Here is a 15837-nt window from a genome sequence, read left to right as displayed (position 1 = left end):
GTTATGGAAAAAAAAATATTTTGTTGAAATATTCTCGCGAATTTTAACTGATTGGGTTCTGTTATTTAGATAACTTATGAGCCAACATGTATCGATAGTGTGATTTATTAGTATATTAATAAGGATTCCGTGGTTGACATCATCAAAAGCCTTGGGTACATCGCACAATGTAAGCAAGCTTATTTGGTTGTCTATATTCTCATAAATTTTATTTGTATCTATAATAATGTTTCAGTAGGCAGCTTACTTCTGTTATGTTTTGGATAGTAGGTCATTTGTCTCTAGAAATATTGTCAACTGGTCTGCTACGATATTTTCGAGAACTTTAGACAGTATAGGGAGTGTGGTAATAGGGCGATAGTTACTGACTCTGCCGTGTCTCTGGATATGAAAACTGGTGTTACTATGCCATGTTTCCAAAGCGATGATGAATCACCGGTGAATATTTATGTGTTAATGATAACCGTTAGATAAGCTGTCTCTGATTGCGAAAAGCAATGGCATCCTGCATTAGTTTCAGGCAGGTGTTTTATTGTTAAGACTACAATTTCTATTTCTACAGTTTGTGGTCTGGAAATATTGGGTAGTGGCCTTATCCTACCTGTATTTTGCTGATATATGGAAGCGTTTCTTTGTTCATGTGTGAGATGTCCAATATGTTAATGATAACCGTTAGATAAGGCGCCATTGCAGATAAGCTGTCTCTGATTGCGAAAAGCAATGGCATCCTGGTGGTCTTATCCTACCTGTATTTTGCTGGTATACGGAAGCGTTTCTTTGTTCATATGTGAGATGTCCAATTTTAGCGAAGAAATCATTCATTCGCACTAATTCTGGAATTTAGATTGTTATCTCTGTGATGTTTTTTGTTTGGCAGAAGTGTTTTAATTAACTTCCATGTTTTAGCAGTCTTTTTTACATTTTTTTTTCTTTATTTTTTTTTTTATTTGTTTTGATTCCATGTATAAGTGATTTGATACTTCTCTTCTTTTGTTTATAATGGAGTGTCAATGCGAATCTCATTTTTGAAAGCTTTATGGACGCTATTTCTAGCTGTTATGGCTCTCCTGATGTCTTTTTTATCCACGGAGAACGTCTAATATTTTTTTTGTAACAGACGTCTATGCTGTCATTGAATCACTTCCGCAAAGACCTGTTTGTATACATTATCTATTTGCAAATTTTCTAAAAGAGTTGATTCTTTGGCAATTATTTATTGACATAATGACTGAGAGTCGTAGTTGACTGATTCACGAAAACCTTTTATGACAGGTGATCGTTCTGATTTCTTTATATTAAGAGTCACTGTTATGAGTTCGTGATCGGCAACATGGCATGGAATGACTTTTACATGGAGTGATATCAGCTCTATTTGTTATTATCACATAAGTTAATGACAAAGTGTTTTCTGTGACCCTTGTAGGTTTGTTAACCTTGTGCTTTCTTTTTTCCCCTAATTATCTTAAATAACTTTGCATTAGGCTTATTTATATCATCATTTAGATCACCCAGGATGAAAAAAAAATAAAGTTTCCTTATAAGTGCCATTTCTCTAAAAACTTTTCCAAGAAAATCAAAAGCTTCAGAGGAACCATGAGGCTGGCTATAGGCAACCTCATGGTTCCTTCAATAAATCACGGAAGTATATTACATCTGTAAATACCTGCATATTATAAACTGCAAATCATGAAACTAGGTTTTTAAATTGAACAATCATGTATGAGATGATGGAACCAACTGTGAATTGTCCTCCCTTCCTCTCAAGTCAGGAGACGCGATAGGACGGCGGGGATCAGCATGAGAGGTAGCAGGAGAGACGACGTCCCTGCTGAACTCGTGGGACGGCTGTTGCACAGGTGTCCTTGGCACAAGTAACCAGTCATATAAAGGTAGTTACGCGGCAATGGAAGTCCTTCTTCTCCGTATCGCACCGTGATCTCGCCAATATCTTTGTTGAAGAAACAAATTACAGTTGAATGTGTGGGTTGTGATACTGAAGTGCCTTTATTTACGGGTTGTGATGATAGCATTACCGTACATCTATAATAACATTACATAATTATCATAATATATGGTGTAACACATCACACAAAAGGCAATGTATATAATAAGATTACATAATTACCATAATATACGTACGATAATGCTGTCATCACACCCCCAATATAATGCTTTTTGTGCGATATGTTCCGCCATGTGAAATATAGAAGATTATGTTTAGTTTATATTGCTGTGTAGCATATCACCTAGCATATCACCTAAAGGAATGAGATTCTCTGTAGTCATGTCTGGCAGCGACATTCTCTGGCCGAGCCTGGCATGAGAAGCAGAGGATCATGAAGAACTCCCTTTTATTTTTGTAAGAGCTGATCTCTAATGATCCTAGTTTAGTTTCCACCAAACAAAAGAAGACGAACATATCACAATCAACAGAATCAATACATGTATGTGTGTGTGTGTGTGTGTGTGTGTGTGTGTGTGTGTGCCACAATGAAACAACGAAACTGAAAAACACACACACGCACCCGCCTTATCAGTCTCGGCGTAACATATGCCCCTTTGAGATTTTAACTTCGGCACCTTCGAAGCCTGGAAGTTTTCCGACACGCAGAATGGGTTGTTGTACATTTCATTAAAAGGAGAAGAAGAGTTGTATCCTATGCACGTGTAGCACTGTAGCTCGGCACCTGTGTGCAAGAGCAGGGGGGTAACTTTCGTTGGAAAATCGCTCTTGAAATTTGGCTTTTAAGAGGAGTAAGTCCTTATATTGTTCATTAAAGACCACACATTCTTGACAGATGGTTCAGTACTTACTAGTCTGTGCGATGGCAACTACTGCCACGAGGAAGACGGCGAGTTTTGCCATTGCTATGTGCCAAGTTGCAGTTAGAGTTGGGGAAAACACGAATCATTTTAATACATTGATATAAAATGATCAGGTCCATGATTAGCTTACTTTCATAATATAAGTCTCAAGGTCATTATACACCCATTTTCTTGATAAATCCATTCGCAAAAATTTCATCTAAAACAACAACAGCAGTAAGCAAACAACTTGCGTGGATTTTCCATTGACAAAAATAACTCAAAACCGATAGATGAATGAATAACATTGGCAAAAGTAACTCACTTTTCGCTGGCTACTTCAAGCAGGACCAAAGGTAGAGTGGCTGCCTCAGCGATCTACTTCATGCAACAGCTAATACTGATAAAATCTAGTAGGGGGGGGAGGGATGGAGCGAGAGAGCGGGAGACAGAGAGCAGATAAAGGAAAATGAGAGAGAGAGAATGAGAACAGTTCTACCATTTGCAGATTCCCTTCCCATTCATTCTATTGAGTGGAAAACCAATATTTTTTGTGGTTAATACAACCAAATGTAATTATCAAAATGCAGTAGTAAAAAGAAAGTAATTTCAAACAATGTTATTAGTGTAGCGTGACATACTGTACTCAGCACCCCCCCCCACACACACACACTTTCAGATGATGCTCGCTCTGTGCGTACAATGTGTGTGCGCAAATGTGTGTGCGTGTGTGTGTGTGTGTGTGTGTGTGTACGTTGGACGTAAATCGAGTAGTGAGTCCGTGCAAGGTTGCTGTAGGATAGAGTCATCGAGTCACGCAAGAGCCGTGCTTTTGGTGCTATGGTCAGTGGGGTCAAGAGCCCTCATGGCCTCTCATGGGTTGCACTGCACTTGAAGCCTGTAGGCCTGTTAGGGGTCGTTGCTCACGCCCCCGCAACCACTTTCGCCTCCATAAGGTGTCGTTGCACCTGCAGGTGTGTGGGCGTGAGATTGAGTCACATCACCCAGAATCGCTTCATTCTCATGCAATGCCATTGTGATAGGTATAGTGAACCCTATTGATAGCTGTTTATTTTTAGACATGTGATGTTTTAGTCGTTATTATAGAGATGTTATACCCTAGTGCATTTAGATGTCATTTGGGTAGTGTTTATAGTAGGTATCATATTTTGTTGCAAAAGAGCAAAGTTGTAGGTGGGCCAGGTGCCCCACACAGGCTGGGACAACATGGGACTTGTTCCACTTTCCACACACTGGGCCATTTAAGAGATTTCCCACTGTGACATCCCACAAGGTCATATTCCCCATGGAACATCAATAGTAGTAGGGGATCTGATAGCAGGGGGTGGGCTTACCCTACAGATGCCCACTGACCTTCATGGGAAGGCCCCCTGGCCCTTAAGGCACCCTTCTTGGTAAGTGGGGCCCCCTGGGGACTACACATGTCCGTACACTACATTAGTATGAGTGAGATTGGGCTGCTGTTGTCGATGACGAATTCATAATATTTCCTGTAAGGAGTGAAGTGTATACAGATATACTTATTTAGATAATACTGTATTAGTTTTTAAAGTCAGGAACAAAACGGTATGTCATCAAGGGTTATGGTTTTATTTACATATGTAGATATACAAATGAATATAAATGTGCATGCACGCACACACACGCGCACACACACACACACACACACACACACACACACACACACACACACACACACACACACACACACACATACACACACACACACACATATATGTACGTATGTGTTTGTGTGTGTGTATTGTAACCGCTTTGTTTGCTCGACCCCGCAGTAACAAGCTGCTCGCCATTCGCCAGACGAACCACACGCTATGGTCACGTGAGCAGATGGCTGCTCGTCATTCGCCAGAATAGCTACGCCCCGTGATCACGCGAGGGGTAGCCGCTCGTGATTGGTTATTCCTTGTTCTGTGATCCTCACCTGTTCTACATATATGCCTGACTTTTGTAAAATAAAAAACTTGTGGGGTTGTCACCATTTGTGTTACTTATCTTATCTCAGCTCTGAGGAAACTCTGCAGTGAGCCACGGCTTTAGTATGTATATACATATATATATGTATATATATACATATATACATATATGTACATATATACATATATATATATATACATATATATACATATATATATACATACATATATATATATATATATATATATATATATATATATATGTGTGTGTGTGTGTGTGTGTGTGTGTGTGTGTGTGTGTGTGTGTGTGTGTGTGTATATATATATTTGATATTTGATGCTAAGGTATCCTTTTACTTGTGCCGGTGTCTTTTGGGTCTAAGTTGTTTACCGAATCACTATGAAGAAATTGTGAATCATCAGCGTATTGAACAAGAAGGCAATTTTGGGTTATGGTTGATAAAACATTTTCGAATATTTTGAACAGGATTGGGCCTAATATAGATATGGAAAAAAAAATATTTTGTTGAAATATTCTCGCGAATTTTAACTGATTGGGTTCTGTTATTTAGATAACTTATGAGCCAACATGTATCGATAGTGTGATTTATTAGTATATTAATAAGGATTCCTTATCCTTATCCTACCTGTATTTTGCTGATATATGGAAGCGTTTCTTTGTTCATATGTGAGATGTCCAATGTGTTAATGATAACCGTTAGATAAGGCGCCATTGCAGATAAGCTGTCTCTGACTGCGAAAAGCAATGGCATCCTGGTGGTCTTATCCTACCTGTATTTTGCTGATATACGGAAGCGTTTCTTTGTTTATATATGAGATGTCCAATTTTAGCGCACTAATTCTGGAATTTAGATTGTTATCTCTGTGATGTTTTTTGTTTGGCAGAAGTGTTTTAATTAACCTCCATGTTTTAGCAGTCTTTTTTACAATTTATTTTTTCTTCTTTATTTTTTTTTTTTTTTATTTGTTTTGATTCCATGTATAAGTGATTTGATACTTCTCTTCTTTTGTTTATAATAGAGTGTCAATGCGAATCTCATTTTTGAAAGCTTTATGGACGCTATTTCTAGCTGTTATGGCTCTCCTGATGTCTTTTTTATCCACGGAGAACGTCTAATATTTTTTTGTAACAGACGTCTATGCTGTCATTGAATCACTTCCGCAAAGACCTGTTTGTATACATTATCTATTTGCAAATTTTCTAAAAGAGTTGATTCTTTGGCAATTATTTATTGACATAATGACTGAGAGTCGTAGTTGACTGATTCACGAAAACCTTTTATGACAGGTGATCGTTCTGATTTCGTTATATTAAGAGTCACTGTTATGAGTTCGTGATCGGCAACATGGCATGGAATGACTTTTGCATGGAGTGATATCAGCTCTATTTGTTATTATCATATAAGTTAATGGCAAAGTGTTTTCTCTGACCCTTGTATATTTGTTAACCTTGTGCTTTCTTTTTTTCCCCTAATTATCTTAAATAACTTTGCATTAGGCTTATTTATATCATCATTTAGATCACCCAGGATGAAAAAAATAAAGTTTCCTTATAAGTGCCATTTCTCTAAAAACTTTTCCAAGAAAATCAAAAGCTTCAGAGGAACCATGAGGCTGGCTATAGGCAACCTCATGGTTCCTTCAATAAATCACGGAAGTATATTACATCTGTAAATACCTGCATATTATAAACTGCAAATCATGAAACTAGGTTTTTAAATTGAACAATCATGTATGAGATGATGGAACCAACTGTGAATTGTCCTCCCTTCCTCTCAAGTCAGGAGACGCGATAGGACGGCGGGGATCAGCATGAGAGGTAGCAGGAGAGACGACGTCCCTGCTGAACTCGTGGGACGGCTGTTGCACAGGTGTCCTTGGCACAAGTAACCAGTCATATAAAGGTAGTTACGCGGCAATGGAAGTCCTTCTTCTCCGTATCGCACCGTGATCTCGCCAATATCTTTGTTGAAGAAACAAATTACAGTTGAATGTGTGGGTTGTGATACTGAAGTGCCTTTATTTACGGGTTGTGATGATAGCATTACCGTACATCTATAATAACATTACATAATTATCATAATATATGGTGTAACACATCACACAAAAGGCAATGTATATAATAAGATTACATAATTACCATAATATACGTACGATAATGCTGTCATCACACCCCCAATATAATGCTTTTTGTGCGATATGTTCCGCCATGTGAAATATAGAAGATTATGTTTAGTTTATATTGCTGTGTAGTATATCACCTAGCATATCACCTAAAGGAATGAGATTCTCTGTAGTCATGTCTGGCAGCGACATTCTCTGGCCGAGCCTGGCATGAGAAGCAGAGGATCATGAAGAACTCCCTTTTATTTTTGTAAGAGCTGATCTCTAATGATCCTAGTTTAGTTTCCACCAAACAAAAGAAGACGAACATATCACAATCAACAGAATCAATACATGTATGTGTGTGTGTGTGTGTGTGTGTGTGTGTGTGTGTGTGTGTGTGTGTGTGTGTGTGTGTGTGTGTGTGTGCCACAATGAAACAACGAAACTGAAAAACACACACACGCACCCGCCTTATCAGTCTCGGCGTAACATATGCCCCTTTGAGATTTTAACTTCGGCACCTTCGAAGCCTGGAAGTTTTCCGACACGCAGAATGGGTTGTTGTACATTTCATTAAAAGGAGAAGAAGAGTTGTATCCTATGCACGTGTAGCACTGTAGCTCGGCACCTGTGTGCAAGAGCAGGGGGGTAACTTTCGTTGGAAAATCGCTCTTGAAATTTGGCTTTTAAGAGGAGTAAGTCCTTATATTGTTCATTAAAGACCACACATTCTTGACAGATGGTTCAGTACTTACTAGTCTGTGCGATGGCAACTACTGCCACGAGGAAGACGGCGAGTTTTGCCATTGCTATGTGCCAAGTTGCAGTTAGAGTTGGGGAAAACACGAATCATTTTAATACATTGATATAAAATGATCAGGTCCATGATTAGCTTACTTTCATAATATAAGTCTCAAGGTCATTATACACCCATTTTCTTGATAAATCCATTCGCAAAAATTTCATCTAAAACAACAACAGCAGTAAGCAAACAACTTGCGTGGATTTTCCATTGACAAAAATAACTCAAAACCGATAGATGAATGAAAAACAATGGCAAAAGTAACTCACTTTTCGCTGGCTACTTCAAGCAGGACCAAAGGCAGAGTGGCTGCCTCAGCGATCTACTTCATGCAACAGCTAATACTGATAAAATCTAGTAGGGGGGGGGAGGGATGGAGCGAGAGAGCGGGAGACAGAGAGCAGATAAAGGAAAATGAGAGAGAGAGAATGAGAACAGTTCTACCATTTGCAGATTCCCTTCCCATTCATTCTATTGAGTGGAAAACCAATATTTTTTGTGGTTAATACAACCAAATGTAATTATCAAAATGCAGTAGTAAAAAGAAAGTAATTTCAAACAATGTTATTAGTGTAGCGTGACATACTGTACTCAGCACCCCCCCACACACACTTTCAGATGATGCTCGCTCTGTGCGTACAATGTGTGTGCGCAAATGTGTGTGCGTGTGTGTGTACGTTGGACGTAAATCGAGTAGTGAGTCCGTGCAAGGTTGCTGTAGGATAGAGTCATCGAGTCACGCAAGAGCCGTGCTTTTGGTGCTATGGTCAGTGGGGTCAAGAGCCCTCATGGCCTCTCATGGGTTGCACTGCACTTGAAGCCTGTAGGCCTGTTAGGGGTCGTTGCTCACGCCCCCGCAACCACTTTCGCCTCCATAAGGTGTCGTTGCACCTGCAGGTGTGTGGGCGTGAGATTGAGTCACATCACCCAGAATCGCTTCATTCTCATGCAATGCCATTGTGATAGGTATAGTGAACCCTATAGATAGCTGTTTATTTTTAGACATGTGATGTTTTAGTCGTTATTATAGAGATGTTATACCCTAGTGCATTTAGATGTCATTTGGGTAGTGTTTATAGTAGGTATCATATTTTGTTGCAAAAGAGCAAAGTTGTAGGTGGGCCAGGTGCCCCACACAGGCTGGGACAACATGGGACTTGTTCCACTTTCCACACACTGGGCCATTTAAGAGATTTCCCACTGTGACATCCCACAAGGTCATATTCCCCATGGAACATCAATAGTAGTAGGGGATCTGATAGCAGGGGGTGGGCTTACCCTACAGATGCCCACTGACCTTCATGGGAAGGCCCCCTGGCCCTTAAGGCACCCTTCTTGGTAAGTGGGGCCCCCTGGGGACTACACATGTCCGTACACTACATTAGTATGAGTGAGATTGGGCTGCTGTTGTCGATGACGAATTCATAATATTTCCTGTAAGGAGTGAAGTGTATACAGATATACTTATTTAGATAATACTGTATTAGTTTTTAAAGTCAGGAACAAAACGGTATGTCATCAAGGGTTATGGTTTTATTTACATATGTAGATATACAAATGAATATAAATGTGCGTGCACGCACACACACACACACACACACACACACACACACACACACACACACATACACACACACACACACACATATGTACGTATGTGTTTGTGTGTGTGTATTGTAACCGCTTGGTTTGCTCGACCCCGCAGTAACAAGCTGCTCGCCATTCGCCAGACGAACCACACGCTATGGTCACGTGAGCAGATGGCTGCTCGTCATTCGCCAGAATAGCTACGCCCCGTGATCACGCGAGGGGTGGCCGCTCGTGATTGGTTATTCCTTGTTCTGTGATCCTCACCTGTTCTACATATATGCCTGACTTTTGTAAAATAAAAAACTCGTGGGGTTGTCACCATTTGTGTTACTTATCTTATCTCAGCTCTGAGGAAACTCTGCAGTGAGCCACGGCTTTAGTATGTATATACATATATATATGTATATATATACATATATACATATATGTACATATATACATATATATATACATACATATATATATATATATATATATATATATATATATATATATATATATATATGTGTGTGTGTGTGTGTGTGTGTGTGTGTGTGTGTGTGTATATATTTGATATTTGATGCTAAGGTATCCTTTTACTTGTGCCGGTGTCTTTTGGGTCTAAGTTGTTTACCGAATCACTATGAAGAAATTGTGAATCATCAGCGTATTGAACAAGAAGGCAATTTTGGGTTATGGTTGATAAAACATTTTCGAATATTTTGAACAGGATTGGGCCTAATATAGATATGGAAAAAAAAAAATATTTTGTTGAAATATTCTCGCGAATTTTAACTGATTGGGTTCTGTTATTTAGATAACTTATGAGCCAACATGTATCGATAGTGTGATTTATTAGTATATTAATAAGGATTCCTTATCCTTATCCTACCTGTATTTTGCTGATATATGGAAGCGTTTCTTTGTTCATATGTGAGATGTCCAATGTGTTAATGATAACCGTTAGATAAGGCGCCATTGCAGATAAGCTGTCTCTGACTGCGAAAAGCAATGGCATCCTGGTGGTCTTATCCTACCTGTATTTTGCTGATATACGGAAGCGTTTCTTTGTTTATATATGAGATGTCCAATTTTAGCGCACTAATTCTGGAATTTAGATTGTTATCTCTGTGATGTTTTTTGTTTGGCAGAAGTGTTTTAATTAACCTCCATGTTTTAGCAGTCTTTTTTACAATTTATTTTTTCTTCTTTATTTTTTTTTTTTTTTTATTTGTTTTGATTCCATGTATAAGTGATTTGATACTTCTCTTCTTTTGTTTATAATAGAGTGTCAATGCGAATCTCATTTTTGAAAGCTTTATGGACGCTATTTCTAGCTGTTATGGCTCTCCTGATGTCTTTTTTATCCACGGAGAACGTCTAATATTTTTTTGTAACAGACGTCTATGCTGTCATTGAATCACTTCCGCAAAGACCTGTTTGTATACATTATCTATTTGCAAATTTTCTAAAAGAGTTGATTCTTTGGCAATTATTTATTGACATAATGACTGAGAGTCGTAGTTGACTGATTCACGAAAACCTTTTATGACAGGTGATCGTTCTTATTTCGTTATATTAAGAGTCACTGTTATGAGTTCGAGATCGGCAACACGGCATGGAATGACTTTTGCATGGAGTGATATCAGCTCTATTTGTTATTATCATATAAGTTAATGACAAAGTGTTTTCTGTGACCCTTGTAGATTTGTTAACCTTGTGCTTTCTTTTTTTCCCCTAATTATCTTAAATAACTTTGCATTAGGCTTATTTATATCATCATTTAGATCACCCAGGATGAAAAAAATAAAGTTTCCTTATAAGTGCCATTTCTCTAAAAACTTTTCCAAGAAAATCAAAAGCTTCAGAGGAACCATGAGGCTGGCTATAGGCAACCTCATGGTTCCTTCAATAAATCACGGAAGTATATTACATCTGTAAATACCTGCATATTATAAACTGCAAATCATGAAACTAGGTTTTTAAATTGAACAATCATGTATGAGATGATGGAACCAACTGTGAATTGTCCTCCCTTCCTCTCAAGTCAGGAGACGCGATAGGACGGCGGGGATCAGCATGAGAGGTAGCAGGAGAGACGACGTCCCTGCTGAACTCGTGGGACGGCTGTTGCACAGGTGTCCTTGGCACAAGTAACCAGTCATATAAAGGTAGTTACGCGGCAATGGAAGTCCTTCTTCTCCGTATCGCACCGTGATCTCGCCAATATCTTTGTTGAAGAAACAAATTACAGTTGAATGTGTGGGTTGTGATACTGAAGTGCCTTTATTTACGGGTTGTGATGATAGCATTACCGTACATCTATAATAACATTACATAATTATCATAATATATGGTGTAACACATCACACAAAAGGCAATGTATATAATAAGATTACATAATTACCATAATATACGTACGATAATGCTGTCATCACACCCCCAATATAATGCTTTTTGTGCGATATGTTCCGCCATGTGAAATATAGAAGATTATGTTTAGTTTATATTGCTGTGTAGCATATCACCTAAAGGAATGAGATTCTCTGTAGTCATGTCTGGCAGCGACATTCTCTGGCCGAGCCTGGCATGAGAAGCAGAGGATCATGAAGAACTCCCTTTTATTTTTGTAAGAGCTGATCTCTAATGATCCTAGTTTAGTTTCCACCAAACAAAAGAAGACGAACATATCACAATCAACAGAATCAATACATGTATGTGTGTGTGTGTGTGTGTGTGTGTGTGTGTGTGTGTGCCACAATGAAACAACGAAACTGAAAAACACACACACGCACCCGCCTTATCAGTCTCGGCGTAACATATGCCCCTTTGAGATTTTAACTTCGGCACCTTCGAAGCCTGGAAGTTTTCCGACACGCAGAATGGGTTGTTGTACATTTCATTAAAAGGAGAAGAAGAGTTGTATCCTATGCACGTGTAGCACTGTAGCTCGGCACCTGTGTGCAAGAGCAGGGGGGTAACTTTCGTTGGAAAATCGCTCTTGAAATTTGGCTTTTAAGAGGAGTAAGTCCTTATATTGTTCATTAAAGACCACACATTCTTGACAGATGGTTCAGTACTTACTAGTCTGTGCGATGGCAACTACTGCCACGAGGAAGACGGCGAGTTTTGCCATTGCTATGTGCCAAGTTGCAGTTAGAGTTGGGGAAAACACGAATCATTTTAATACATTGATATAAAATGATCAGGTCCATGATTAGCTTACTTTCATAATATAAGTCTCAAGGTCATTATACACCCATTTTCTTGATAAATCCATTCGCAAAAATTTCATCTAAAACAACAACAGCAGTAAGCAAACAACTTGCGTGGATTTTCCATTGACAAAAATAACTCAAAACCGATAGATGAATGAAAAACAATGGCAAAAGTAACTCACTTTTCGCTGGCTACTTCAAGCAGGACCAAAGGCAGAGTGGCTGCCTCAGCGATCTACTTCATGCAACAGCTAATACTGATAAAATCTAGTAGGGGGGGGAGGGATGGAGCGAGAGAGCGGGAGACAGAGAGCAGATAAAGGAAAATGAGAGAGAGAGAATGAGAACAGTTCTACCATTTGCAGATTCCCTTCCCATTCATTCTATTGAGTGGAAAACCAATATTTTTTGTGGTTAATACAACCAAATGTAATTATCAAAATGCAGTAGTAAAAAGAAAGTAATTTCAAACAATGTTATTAGTGTAGCGTGACATACTGTACTCAGCACCCCCCCCCCCACACACTTTCAGATGATGCTCGCTCTGTGCGTACAATGTGTGTGCGCAAATGTGTGTGTGTGTGTGTGTGTGTGTGTGTGTGTGTACGTTGGACGTAAATCGAGTAGTGAGTCCGTGCAAGGTTGCTGTAGGATAGAGTCATCGAGTCACGCAAGAGCCGTGCTTTTGGTGCTATGGTCAGTGGGGTCAAGAGCCCTCATGGCCTCTCATGGGTTGCACTGCACTTGAAGCCTGTAGGCCTGTTAGGGGTCGTTGCTCACGCCCCCGCAACCACTTTCGCCTCCATAAGGTGTCGTTGCACCTGCAGGTGTGTGGGCGTGAGATTGAGTCACATCACCCAGAATCGCTTCATTCTCATGCAATGCCATTGTGATAGGTATAGTGAACCCTATTGATAGCTGTTTATTTTTAGACATGTGATGTTTTAGTCGTTATTATAGAGATGTTATACCCTAGTGCATTTAGATGTCATTTGGGTAGTGTTTATAGTAGGTATCATATTTTGTTGCAAAAGAGCAAAGTTGTAGGTGGGCCAGGTGCCCCACACAGGCTGGGACAACATGGGACTTGTTCCACTTTCCACACACTGGGCCATTTAAGAGATTTCCCACTGTGACATCCCACAAGGTCATATTCCCCATGGAACATCAATAGTAGTAGGGGATCTGATAGCAGGGGGTGGGCTTACCCTACAGATGCCCACTGACCTTCATGGGAAGGCCCCCTGGCCCTTAAGGCACCCTTCTTGGTAAGTGGGGCCCCCTGGGGACTACACATGTCCGTACACTACATTAGTATGAGTGAGATTGGGCTGCTGTTGTCGATGACGAATTCATAATATTTCCTGTAAGGAGTGAAGTGTATTCAGATATACTTATTTAGATAATACTGTATTAGTTTTTAAAGTCAGGAACAAAACGGTATGTCATCAAGGGTTATGGTTTTATTTACATATGTAGATATACAAATGAATATAAATGTGCGTGCACGCACACACACGCGCACACATACACACACACACACACACACACACACACACACACATATATATGTACGTATGTGTTTGTGTGTGTGTGTATTGTAACCGCTTGGTTTGCTCGACCCCGCAGTAACAAGCTGCTCGCCATTCGCCAGACGAGCCACACGCTATGGTCACGTGAGCAGATGGCTGCTCGTCATTCGCCAGAATAGCTACGCCCCGTGATCACGCGAGGGGTGGCCGCTCGTGATTGGTTATTCCTTGTTCTGTGATCCTCACCTGTTCTACATATATGCCTGACTTTTGTAAAATAAAAAACTTGTGGGGTTGTCACCATTTGTGTTACTTATCTTATCTCAGCTCTGAGGAAACTCTGCAGTGAGCCACGGCTTTAGTATGTATATGGGTGGGTGCTTCATGCTCGGGGTGATGTCAAGCGATGGTGTGGTAGCATAATTAGTGCTTATTGCTTTTCATGCCTTCTCGCTTGCAGCTGCCACTGCTGGCTATCCTGGTGCGAAAAGTGAGCAGCTGTGTATAAGACTCCCCTGCCAGCTCCATCAAGACTTCTGCAATGCTTCCTCGTGGCCACCCATGGAAACTAGGTACCTTGCGGTCCTAGGCTGAACTGTGGAGGCTCTTGGAGCAGCAGGAGTCCCTAAAGGTATTAAAGGTCTACATGCCCACTGGCATGTAGACACGCCCTGGCTTCGTACTAACTCCTGCCCCCATTCCCCCTGGTGTCAATGGGTAGCTGTGGGGAAGCAGGCCTTGCCAGTCTGCCTCCCCAAGATAATCCAAACTTGCAGTGAAGATATAGTTGTTGGTGCTGGGGGGAGGGTACACGTCCCTCTTACCCAGCAAGTAAAGCAGGCTGTGGGCCCTACCTGGCGTAGGCTTGTGGGGCAAAGCCCACGGGATCCCCATAGGTGGATTATGGGGCCTGCAGCCAGTCAAACTTCACTATATGGGGCAACGTTGGTGGGGTTGGCTGAGCTGGAAAAAGACCTGTCAGGGGCACGATTAGTGTGGGTGGCTACACTTACTACTGGTCAGGCCGCAGCGATGGTCACCATCTCCAGGGAGTAGCCATAGCCATCTCCAGCACAATTCAACCTTTGCTAGTAGAGGCCACTCCAGTCAATGAATGTATAATGGTATTGAGGCTGAAGCTTACATTTGGCTTCATGTCTCTTATGATTGTGTATGCTCCTACTGATTTTTATGAACTTAATATGAAAGAGATGATTTTGCCAAACTTGCATCTGTGACAAACAGGATTTCTGGCTCTTGGTATCAGCGTTCTGACCCACATCATTGGACTTGGTACAGTGATATGGGTAATGTAGCCAAGGAGATCGACCACATCCTCATTAGCACTCGGAGGATTCTCCATAACTGCAGGGTGTATTGTAGCACCAAGTTCTGTGGAACTGATTATAGATTAGTTGTGGCTACTCTCCAGGTCCACTTCAGAACCTCCCATCATTCCAATGAACACCCTAGGGTGTTTCATGTGGACAGGTTGAAAGGAGGAATGTGCCCATGGGTTTACTGAGGCTATCTCTGGTCGTTTTGCAGCACTTGGGGGCCTGACAGACCCTATTCTTCTGTGGGACACCTAGCATGAAACTCAATGCAGCCCAAGAAATGGTGAATGCCCAAGAGCAAGACAGAATATTCATCTTGCAGGAGACACTGGGTGCCACAGATGCCTGTCATACAGCCTGACTGTCAGGGGATCACGATTTGCACCTTTCCATGGTGCACAGGGCTAGGTCACTGCTAAGAGGGGACAAGGAATAGTTTATCAGAAATCTTGCAGAGGAGTCGAAAGCCGTTTCCTAATAAATAACTTTTGT

The 15837-nt window shown here is 40.6% G+C and overlaps 3 protein-coding genes across 6 annotated transcripts; all 3 read right to left on the bottom strand.

The window, feature by feature from the left end:
* Positions 1–1527: 1527 nt before the first annotated feature.
* On the bottom strand, positions 1528–3231 carry LOC119581036. 2 transcript variants are annotated; one of them, XM_037929322.1, is made up of 4 exons: positions 3131–3231; positions 2815–2868; positions 2526–2687; positions 1528–1948 (listed from the first exon to the last, which is right to left on the bottom strand). In XM_037929322.1, the coding sequence occupies exons 2-4, from the start codon at positions 2864–2866 to the stop codon at positions 1761–1763; spliced, it is 402 nt and encodes a 133-aa protein (XP_037785250.1). In that variant the 5' UTR covers positions 2867–2868; positions 3131–3231; the 3' UTR covers positions 1528–1760. The 2 variants fall into 2 exon arrangements, with proteins under 2 accessions (XP_037785250.1, XP_037785251.1); XM_037929323.1 differs by having other exon boundaries at positions 2815–2872; positions 3132–3229.
* A 3095-nt stretch (positions 3232–6326) lies between these two features.
* On the bottom strand, positions 6327–8064 carry LOC119581034. 2 transcript variants are annotated; one of them, XM_037929316.1, is made up of 4 exons: positions 7959–8064; positions 7643–7696; positions 7354–7515; positions 6327–6744 (listed from the first exon to the last, which is right to left on the bottom strand). In XM_037929316.1, the coding sequence occupies exons 2-4, from the start codon at positions 7692–7694 to the stop codon at positions 6557–6559; spliced, it is 402 nt and encodes a 133-aa protein (XP_037785244.1). In that variant the 5' UTR covers positions 7695–7696; positions 7959–8064; the 3' UTR covers positions 6327–6556. The 2 variants fall into 2 exon arrangements, with proteins under 2 accessions (XP_037785244.1, XP_037785245.1); XM_037929317.1 differs by having other exon boundaries at positions 7643–7700; positions 7960–8021.
* Positions 8065–11070: 3006 nt separating this feature from the next.
* LOC119581035 lies at positions 11071–12764 on the bottom strand. Of its 2 annotated transcripts, none has more exons than XM_037929318.1 (4): positions 12659–12764; positions 12343–12396; positions 12054–12215; positions 11071–11488 (listed from the first exon to the last, which is right to left on the bottom strand). In XM_037929318.1, exons 2-4 carry the CDS (start codon positions 12392–12394, stop codon positions 11301–11303), a joined length of 402 nt encoding a protein of 133 aa, XP_037785246.1. In that variant the 5' UTR covers positions 12395–12396; positions 12659–12764; the 3' UTR covers positions 11071–11300. The 2 variants fall into 2 exon arrangements, with proteins under 2 accessions (XP_037785246.1, XP_037785249.1); XM_037929321.1 differs by having other exon boundaries at positions 12343–12400; positions 12660–12725.
* Between the last annotated feature and the right edge of the window lie 3073 nt (positions 12765–15837).

Source organism: Penaeus monodon, chromosome 14, assembly GCF_015228065.2.
Source record: "Penaeus monodon isolate SGIC_2016 chromosome 14, NSTDA_Pmon_1, whole genome shotgun sequence".
In the NCBI taxonomy this organism is placed as follows: domain Eukaryota; kingdom Metazoa; phylum Arthropoda; class Malacostraca; order Decapoda; family Penaeidae; genus Penaeus; species Penaeus monodon.
The sequence above is the reverse complement of the archived record's forward strand: the minus strand, read 5'-3'. Positions and strand labels throughout refer to the sequence as shown.

Excerpts from the sequence above, each read along its gene's own strand:
- LOC119581034 (XM_037929316.1), bottom strand. The coding sequence starts at position 7,694 with ATGGCAAAACTCGCCGTCTTCCTCGTGGCAGTAGTTGCCATCGCACAG. Across the intron at positions 7,516-7,642 it reads AGTTGCCATCGCACAGACTA|GTGCCGAGCTACAGTGCTAC; the intron begins GTAAGTACTGAA and ends TCTTGCACACAG. Across the intron at positions 6,745-7,353 it reads CGCCGAGACTGATAAGGCGG|ATATTGGCGAGATCACGGTG; the intron begins GTGCGTGTGTGT and ends TCTTCAACAAAG.
- LOC119581035 (XM_037929318.1), bottom strand. The coding sequence starts at position 12,394 with ATGGCAAAACTCGCCGTCTTCCTCGTGGCAGTAGTTGCCATCGCACAG. Across the intron at positions 12,216-12,342 it reads AGTTGCCATCGCACAGACTA|GTGCCGAGCTACAGTGCTAC; the intron begins GTAAGTACTGAA and ends TCTTGCACACAG. Across the intron at positions 11,489-12,053 it reads CGCCGAGACTGATAAGGCGG|ATATTGGCGAGATCACGGTG; the intron begins GTGCGTGTGTGT and ends TCTTCAACAAAG.
- LOC119581036 (XM_037929322.1), bottom strand. The coding sequence starts at position 2,866 with ATGGCAAAACTCGCCGTCTTCCTCGTGGCAGTAGTTGCCATCGCACAG. Across the intron at positions 2,688-2,814 it reads AGTTGCCATCGCACAGACTA|GTGCCGAGCTACAGTGCTAC; the intron begins GTAAGTACTGAA and ends TCTTGCACACAG. Across the intron at positions 1,949-2,525 it reads CGCCGAGACTGATAAGGCGG|ATATTGGCGAGATCACGGTG; the intron begins GTGCGTGTGTGT and ends TCTTCAACAAAG.